The sequence below is a fragment of the Nematostella vectensis genome, chromosome 13 (genome assembly GCF_932526225.1).
Source record: "Nematostella vectensis chromosome 13, jaNemVect1.1, whole genome shotgun sequence".
In the NCBI taxonomy this organism is placed as follows: Eukaryota; Metazoa; Cnidaria; class Anthozoa; order Actiniaria; family Edwardsiidae; genus Nematostella; species Nematostella vectensis.
The window spans coordinates 8442024-8451011 of NC_064046.1; the positions used below are offsets into that span (position 1 = coordinate 8442024).

An 8988-nucleotide genomic window follows, 5' to 3' on the forward strand; every position below is an offset into this window, starting at 1 on the left:
TAATTCTAAGCTTTCGTAAGCGACCAACTTATCTGTGCGACCAGCTCTGTTAACGACCACAATTTCAAACCACCAACTGAGATTTTCTTTTATTTTAAGCTCTTGTAAGCGACCACAATGATTTTTGGCTTTACAACATCAGTCAACGCCTGATAAACATCATATCCAATGATTGCTGGAATCACATATAAAGTGTAGTTGGCAACCATGTGGGCAACCAGTAGGCAACAATTAAAGAATTTCATAATTACAATTTTCTTAACTTCAATTTCAACCATGGGATTGACAATTATTTGTCTCCAGAAAATTTATAAATGCAAGGAATCTCTAGTCCATTGCCAGCTCCACGATTTATCCTTTTTCCAGTTACAATAGCCATCCTCTTGTTTGTTGCGTGCTTTAGAAATCGGCTAACACAAGACGCCATGCGATCCTCGCAGACACAGAAGATATTCTCATGACGAAAAGCTTAAGTCGTCGATATAAACGAGCATAACGAGCTACTTTGCGTAGAATTAATTGCTATTAAATAAAAACAACTCACTCTCATGATAAGTCAAATACCTTGTCTTAAAATCAAGCAATAAACCAAAATATTACAGCGTTATTATCACGGTGACGTTTAGATTCCAGCATTTTAATTAAGCTCCCGTAAGCGACCAACACCTATTGTTCAAGTTTTTGGCGCCCAGTGGTCGCTTATGAGAGCAAGCTCTCGTAAAAGACCAGCTCCGTTAACGACCACAATTCTCAGTTCCCAAGGTGGTCGCTTAAGAGAGCTTCAACTGTATAATATATTCAATCGAAGCAAGATCCCAAAAGTCGTGACGTCACAACACAGCTGTGTCGGTTGCCATCTTACGAGTATAGTATACCCAATTGAAGCAATATCTCAAAAGTCCCACAAACACAATCTAGTTCATGTGTCCAAGGCGTTGCTACAGCTAGGTAACTTTCAAAATACTTCACATCAATGTCACTATTCTTTACAAAAAAGTAAAATGGTAACTTGCATCTCAACACCTTCTTATATGGAGAAAAAAAGCTTGTAAACTTTCTATGCTTGATTGAAGGGCGGCCTGGTGATGCACTGCAAGATGTCTTGCAAGGATGTTTGCGGTATGAGTAAAAGGATTATTGAAGTATATGATACTTGAGAGAGAGGTTATTATAATGAAAATAAAAACAAGCCATCTCTCGGGGAATACTAAACTTTAATTCTCTACACCAGAAAGGTGTATTGTTGCGAGTTTGTTTTTTCTGTTTTGGTGTTGGGGGATAGATTTACTGACCTGTCAGAAACGACTTTTGTATAGACAAAAAATTCCTTTATAACAGCCGTCCTTCCTTTGAGAAAACTCTTGCCTCGAGTTGAAATATCAGTCATCCAATTTTGAAAAAGCATGATAATTCGACTAAATGTTTTGCCACAATGAGCATATAAATTCGTAATTTTATTCTATACATAACTTGCTTGTCATCATACATATTCGTATCTTTCTCTTCAAAAATATATATACATAAACTTGACTCTTAAGCTCTTGAAAATTATCTTGAATGCATTTAAACTACTTCTGAAACAACTTGTAAATTATATTTATCGATATTCCCATGAATATATCTGTACTCAATTTGCCATACGCAATGTCCTTTTAGTTCATGGTAAAAACCAATTCCTTTTAGTACAATATAAAACTGGGATTGCTTCCGCTGTGTTCTTTCTTCTCTTCTCTGTTTTTCTATTTTTAGTATTTCTTTTTTAGCTTCCCAAAGTTTTTTCTCTTTCTTTCGCTTTTTCTTGTTATTGAACTGATGACGTGTCCTTTTCTTTACTTTCATGGAGGGTGTCCGGTTTGATTTATATTTTGTCAATTCCTTTGAAGAAGACTTTCTTTGGCCAACAGTATACCCAGTGGGTTCTCCGCCAGTTTTACGAGGTTTCTGGTGTATTCTGTTATTTTGTTGGAGTGTAGCCGGGGACGATTCACGCTGGACAAGGGTGGGCCGTCTTCTCCTTTTTTTTTTCTATCACTGTTAGTTTCAGAGTCGTTTTAACTCCAAAAACATTGCGTTTCTGTTTTGCCATTGCTAGGTTTCTTTTGAGTTTGAACTTTCTTTAGGAAGTGGTTCAATTCCAAGATCGTGAAAATGACTTTCAGGCCGATGTCATCAAGGGGTAGCAGTGCGAAGGTCTGCGGTGATCTTGCTCCAGCTTAACTTGATACAGTGGGCCCATGGTAGTCCTAGACGATTGGCAAAATAATAAATCTTATTGGTTGGATGCACTCGAACTAAAACTACTCAGAACGTTTGTCAACTTTTTTTTTTTTACCTCTCCGCTAACGCAGTTTTGGACTGAATACTTCTAGGACTAACTTTTAATTTATATTATTATGTCAAAGAACAACAACGTCGATAAAAAGACTATATTTCTCACACTTAGCAATACTTGAAAGCAGCAGGATAATTAAAGTATTTTTATTAGCGCCCTGATAATAAAGCGCCCATGCCACGGGAAGTCGATTATGTCTACTACTTACCCATGTTAAAGGTTACAACACTAATTCCTACGGGAAAAGATGTGTATATGAATTTACAAGTTTTATAGTGCATGTACCTTAACTGGGGTCCAAGGCTGTTGTCAGATGTGAATTTGTGGGTTCCAGCATCCTAGGGATGAGCATTTGAGGATGGTTTTGTATAGGACTCTCTTTTACTCACGCATTGTCGCTGATGCACACGTCACAAAAACGACGAACTGTGATGTAAAGAAAGTCATGTTTATATGGCGTTCTCGTCAACAGCTTTTCGGGAAGGTACCCATGCTTATTATACAACGTGAACAAGAATGACTTACTGGAAGCCTGATAATCAAGGTCTCTCACTTTTAAGAAAACAAAACGACCTTACCTGAAATAAACAGTGGGTGGAGACACCGTTTTGTATATCAAATTAAACTCAAAATAAAATACCCAACTTCAATGCTATTCTCAGATGGACTTTTTAATTACGTTTTGAGATTTTGTTTTCGTGTGGTACGTTGGCAGTCCTGGCCAATACCTATTCTTGTCACTTCTATTGTATCATTCTGGTAACAAAAAACGACGAACTGTGATGTAAAGAATGTCATGTTTATATGGCGTTCTCGTCAACAGTTTTTTTGGGAAGGTACCCAAGCTTATTATACAACGTGAACAAGAATGACTTACTGGAAGCCTGATAATCAAGGTCTCTCACTTTTAAGAAAACAAAACGACCTTACCTGAAATAAACAGTGGGTGGAGACATGGTTTTGTATATGAAATTAAATTCAAAATAAAATACCCAACTTCAATGCTATTCTTGGATGGACTTTTTAATATCCTTTTGAGATTTTGTTTTCGTGTGAAACGTTGGCAGTCCTGGTCAATACCTATTCTTGTCACTTCTATTGTATCATTCTGGTAACAAAAAACGACGAACTGTGATGTAAAGAAAGTCATGTTTATATGGCGTTCTCGTCAACAGCTTTTCGGGAAGGTACCCATGCTTATTATACAACGTGAACAAGAATGACTTACTGGAAGCCTGATAATCAAGGTCTCGCACTTTTAAGAAAACAAAACGACCTTACCTGAAATAAACAGTGGGTGGAGACACCGTTTTGTATATCAAATCAAACTCAAAATAAAATAAACAACTTCAATGCTATTCTCAGATGGACTTTTTAATTACGTTTTGAGATTTTGTTTTCGTGTGGAACGTTGGCAGTTCTGGTCAATACCTATCCTTGTCACTTCTATTGTATCATTCTGGTAACAAAAAACGACGAACTGTGATGTAAAGAATGTCATGTTTATATGGCGTTCTCGTCAACAGCTTTTTGAGAAGGTACCCCTGCTTATTATACAACGTGAACAAGAATGACTTACTGGAAGCCTGATAATCAAGGTCTCTCACTTTTAAGAAAACAAAACGACCTCACCTGAAATAAACAGTGGGTGGAGACACCGCTTTGTATATGAAATTAAACTCAAAATAAAATACCCAACTTCAATGCTATTCTTAGATGGACGTTTTAATTACGTTTTGAGATTTTGTTTTCGTGTGGAACGTTTGCAGTAATGGCCAATACCTATTCTTGTCACTTCTATTGTATCATTCTGGTGACAAAATACGACGAACTGTGATGTAAAGAATGTCATGTTTATATGGCGTTCTCGTCAACAGCTTTTTGAGAAGGTACCCATCATTACCAAAAATCAGGGACATTTTGTTCAGGCGGTATTTTTTGACAGCGGTCTCATTTAGGCGTTACTGCGCATGCGTCGGAATATCAGCTCACCCAAAACAAAATGGCGGAGGGAAGACAGAGATCAAGAAGAATTGATTATAAAGCACTGAATAATGTTTCATCTGCCGATTTTAATTTCGATTTTCAAAGAAAACGAAAGTATAAAAGTGGATCAAAGGTATATGATGTGGAAAGGATAATAAGTCAGCGAATTACCTCCAGAAACGTAAGTGATAGTTTGCTCGAGCAAACCTTTTTATTTGAGTAGAATCCCAATTTTGTTAAAATATAAATTGAAAACTCACATTTTTGGTTTGATTTCAAAAGGAATTGTACACCGAATTTCCATTGATTGCTGTATTTTTGTATTTTGTTTCGATACAGGGGGATAAAGAGTACCTAGTGAAGTGGAAAAATTGGCCGATTTGGACTAGTACTTGGGAGCCAGCGAATCATTTAACAGAAGCTTTGATTAGGTGAATATTCTGAAATAACTCCTCAATAATGATTTTTTTTTAAAAATATTATTAATAAAAAATTCCGGAAGTCATAGCTTCTGATCTTTTGATGTATTTTGAACTTTCAGATCTTACCTATTCCCTGTAATAACACCTGAAAGACTAGAAAATGCATCAGCTTTGTTTTTGGAGGGGATTACAAGCATCTTGAAATCCAAGGCAGTAAAAGCTGTACATAGCACCGAAATCCGTATTGATCATGACATAGTAAGATACATATTTAAGGGCTGTGGTAAATTAGCTGCTGACAAGAAGTCTATGTTTTATGAGAAATCTGATTTCAAAAGATTTGGCCTTCCAGTGTATTGGTATTACTTCCTGGATGAACATGGACAAGGAATTACAGTGGATTTCCCCATCAAAATCAAAACTGTCCTTTCATACACAAAAGCTTACTACATAGTGTCATGTGGGAAATTAGAAAAGAGCCCAACATCTCCTGTAGAAAAAATAGTTATAACTTTAAATAGGAAAGCTTGTGATCAGCACAATTTGTTTGTTTGATTTTTTTTATAATATATTTTTTTATCATTCATAGGATTTAATAATATATGACTCAATAGAATAATATATGTATATACAAAGAAATTGTTATAACATCACCAAGGAAATGTTGAATAGTTTTAAAATTATTTACATGACAATTTATTGTACTGTTGTTATTAATAGCATTGTTATTGCTACTTATAATGTTTATTCATCCAGAGTGTTACTCGTAGTTGCAGTATAATTTGATTCTGTGTTCCTTCTTCTTTTCCTTGAGTCTAAAATTTTGCTATTCCACCATTCCTCATTTCGCTTCACATATTTTCTCTTCTCTCTTTCGTGGTGCTCTAGAGATTTTTGCCTAGACTCCAAAAGCAGAATGTCCTTAGCTGCATCCCATTTATTGGACTTTTGGTAGTATATGCGCTTAGCATCATCGTTGTTTTTTTCCACACCTTGCCCTGAAAACTGTATGATTGGCCCATGACTTAAGATAAACTGGGGTATGTGGTATGGAACTGCATGCGTGTATGGGGTCACCCTGTCATTACCATAACCAACACGTTTCGCACCAAGCTTGGAAAATAATTCTATCCATGCTTTGGCCTTTTGGTGAATAGAATCTGGTGTAGTTTCATCAGCATTTGCACAGCATATCAGCAGGTATAATGAATGGAAGTCTTCCCAAAGCTTTATGACCTCAGACTTGGTTTCATCAAAGAGTATATTCATGGATTTCAGCTTTTCAGGAAGAAATTTCATCAGCTTTTTTTTGTCAGAGCCAACTAAACTTGTCCAGTCTTTCTGCTTACTTGATTTTCCATCTGCATTCAGTTTTTCCCACACATTAAATGTTATGCCAATGTCATTAATTGCTTTAATTAGCTTATCAAGGCCTATGCCTTTACATTCTCCTCTTGGTTTGTGCATATCTTCTTTGCTGTCTTTTTCCATTACTTCAATAATCAAATTTTCTGTCAGCCTGTCTGTTATCCTTAACATCATATGCAGTTCATCCAGAATGACATGATCTAGTTCAATCTCAAATAAAGGTGGGTTGATACAACAATAATTCTCTTTCTTTTTTGTACACCACTCCTTAAGTGATTTGATTGTTCTTTTCATTGTGTCTGAGTTGTAGTATGTTGATTCATGTTTCATATTCCACCTCTGAGACTTGTGAACTATACATCCAAACAAGCATAATCAGAAGTGGCACCACTGAGACCCATCGAAAGCAGCAAAAATTTCAAATCACCCCCAAGAAAAAACTCTAAAGGAATTTCTTTGTCTCCCAAAGTGACTTTTTTAGCTTTCACATGCTCATTAATATCCTTAATTAGACTGTTGTATGAAACTTTCAGTGTTTCATATTGTTCGGGTCCATTCACAATTCCAATCGTATGGTTTCCTTTTGATGCATTGTATTCACCAGACTGCAGCAATGAGAAAGAGAGAATCATAAAATTGGTTGTTCTTGACATCTTTGCCCCATCACCACTTATTTTAACTTTTAGTGGATTTTTAGTGAAATCAAAAGATGGGTGTGAATCCAAATACTTTGATATGACCTCCTTTAGCAGTAAGGAAAAGGAACGTTGAGCACCAGGGTCAGGGCCAGGCACCCTCTCAATGTGGCAGAGAGAATTGAGCTTGTCCCTCTTTTGTTTAATGAGGTAAGATCGAGGGATATCATTTGTTAGGAAACTGAGTTCATGATAGCATTCATCACTTACACAAAATTTGTCTAGTAGAAACAATACTTGTTCAAGCCTATGGTTCTCTTCCTCTGTAAGTCTTTGAGTTTCATCACTATTTTTTTCCTGTTCATCATAGTTCAAAGTATATATTTTGCCATCATCACTCTGATCTTTAAAAGCAATAGATGCAATGTCCAGACCAAATGTCTTTGAGAACCAGAGAGCACATTGAGCTCTCTCTTTTAGCTGTTTAAGTTTTCTTGATTTTTGTTTTGTACCAACCTCAGAAATCTTTTTTGAAGAACAACACAATTTTTCATCCCCTTCCTCTAATGCCAGTGCATAAGCTTTGAGTTCTTCATTTAGTGCTTCTAAAACTTCAATTTCTTCACAATTTGTTTGTTGAACTTGCTTAAGCTCTTCCAAAAGTGTTTTTTTCTGCAACTCCAAATCAGTGCATTTATTTTTCCATTCTTGAAGTTCCAGATTCACATCTTCATATTCATCTCTGAGCTTTGAGATAGATTCAAGCTCTTTTGAAAGGATACTGAATTCTGCATATCTTTTATCCAGTTCCCTTCTGTTCCTTCCACCTTTGCACTTCTTATAGAGGGAGAGAACTTTTCCAGTTTCCCTTCTTAGATTTTCTTCCAACCGTCCACTTGATCCCTTTGCAATAGCCCAACAGTGTCCAGGTACTGTGGCATTGAGCAGGTCTGTTAGACTATAACAGCTTCCATCTGAGGTACTTTTTTTTGAAAAATTATTCCATATTTTGAACAAAGGAAATGGAACCTTAACAGTGAAAGCAACTTCAAATAGCTTTGCAGATTCTCCAGTTAAATAAGCAAATGAACTCCTTGGATTAATCTCTGAATCAAATTTTAATTTCCAATCTATTGCTTGTTTAGAGTATTCGGATAAAATCTCAGACATATTTTGTTGCTCTTAGTTAGCTCTGCTAGCTCAGTGTTGGAATTTTATTAACCACAGGAATCCCATTATTTATTTGATTAAGTAAAAAGCAATATAATGTACAAAAATATTCGAGAATCTAAATATTAGATATTGTTTTGAAGGATCATGAATGCAATGAGTACACTGGCCTTGATAACTTCGTCCTACATGGCGAATTTATTATAATTTATTATACTTTCTCTTGCCTCTCTTATACCCCCACGAATCTTTTTTGCACCTTTTAGGCCTGATTACATAGGCTTAAAATGGCGGAGAAAGAAGTGGTTTAGTAGCATTTACTCGAAGATTTCAGAGGTTTTTCTCAAGCTACAAACCGCGGTACCTCAGATTCAGATAGCAATACTTAAAGAATGAAATTCAGGGACTTCGACAGAGTTTTGCCCGTTCCAAATGATTATCAATTGCCATTAAAAATGGCTGTTTCACGAGATCATGCTGCCTTCGATAACATGGGAAGACCGCGTAATCGATTCATCGATGTGCTGCAACATCATTTCATGTATTTGGTGAACTACTATTACAAGTTTGAAGAAAATCCACGGAGAGTTTTATGGTATATTTAGCTATAATATTGCCCGATCAAAACTTCCATGAAAGCCTCAAAAACCAATCCTGGTAAGTAGATTGAAGTCAGGTAAATAAGTTAAGAAGACCGCAAAATTGTATTAGTTTGCATAAATACTATATTTCGAGCTTTTCAAATTTCATTGCATACAATCTTTGAAAATAATCGGCCATTTTTAAATGGCATTTCAGACATGCGCCGTAAAAATAGCCGCCATATTGTCCCTGATTTTTGGTAATGGCTTATTATACAACGTGAACAAGAATGACTTACTGGAAGCCTGATAATCAAGGTCTCTCACTTTTAAGAAAACAAAACGACCTCACCTGAAATAAACAGTGGGTGGAGACACCGTTTTGTATATGAAATTAAACTCAAAATAAAATACCCAACTTCAATGCTATTCTTGGATGGACTTTTTAATAACGTTTTGAGATTTTGTTTTCGTGTGGAACGTTGGCAGTCCTG

At 36.0% G+C, this 8988-nt stretch overlaps 2 protein-coding genes and 1 long non-coding RNA gene across 3 annotated transcripts; 1 reads left to right on the forward strand and 2 right to left on the reverse strand.

Annotated features, from left to right (window-relative positions):
* Positions 1-549: 549 nt before the first annotated feature.
* Positions 550-4082, reverse strand: LOC125559080. Its single transcript, XR_007306332.1, has 2 exons — positions 2618-4082; positions 550-2243 (listed from the first exon to the last, which is right to left on the reverse strand). It is a non-coding gene; the product is annotated as an uncharacterized LOC125559080 (long non-coding RNA).
* Positions 4083-4227: 145 nt separating this feature from the next.
* LOC116619171 lies at positions 4228-5435 on the forward strand. Its single transcript, XM_048720962.1, has 3 exons — positions 4228-4499; positions 4658-4749; positions 4860-5435. Exons 1-3 carry the CDS (start codon positions 4335-4337, stop codon positions 5293-5295), a joined length of 693 nt encoding a protein of 230 aa, XP_048576919.1. The 5' UTR covers positions 4228-4334; the 3' UTR covers positions 5296-5435.
* Positions 5168-6462, reverse strand: LOC125559079. Its single transcript, XM_048720961.1, has 2 exons — positions 5483-6462; positions 5168-5289 (listed from the first exon to the last, which is right to left on the reverse strand). Exon 1 carries the CDS (start codon positions 6436-6438, stop codon positions 5485-5487), a length of 954 nt encoding a protein of 317 aa, XP_048576918.1. The 5' UTR covers positions 6439-6462; the 3' UTR covers positions 5168-5289; positions 5483-5484.
* Positions 6463-8988: the final 2526 nt, after the last annotated feature.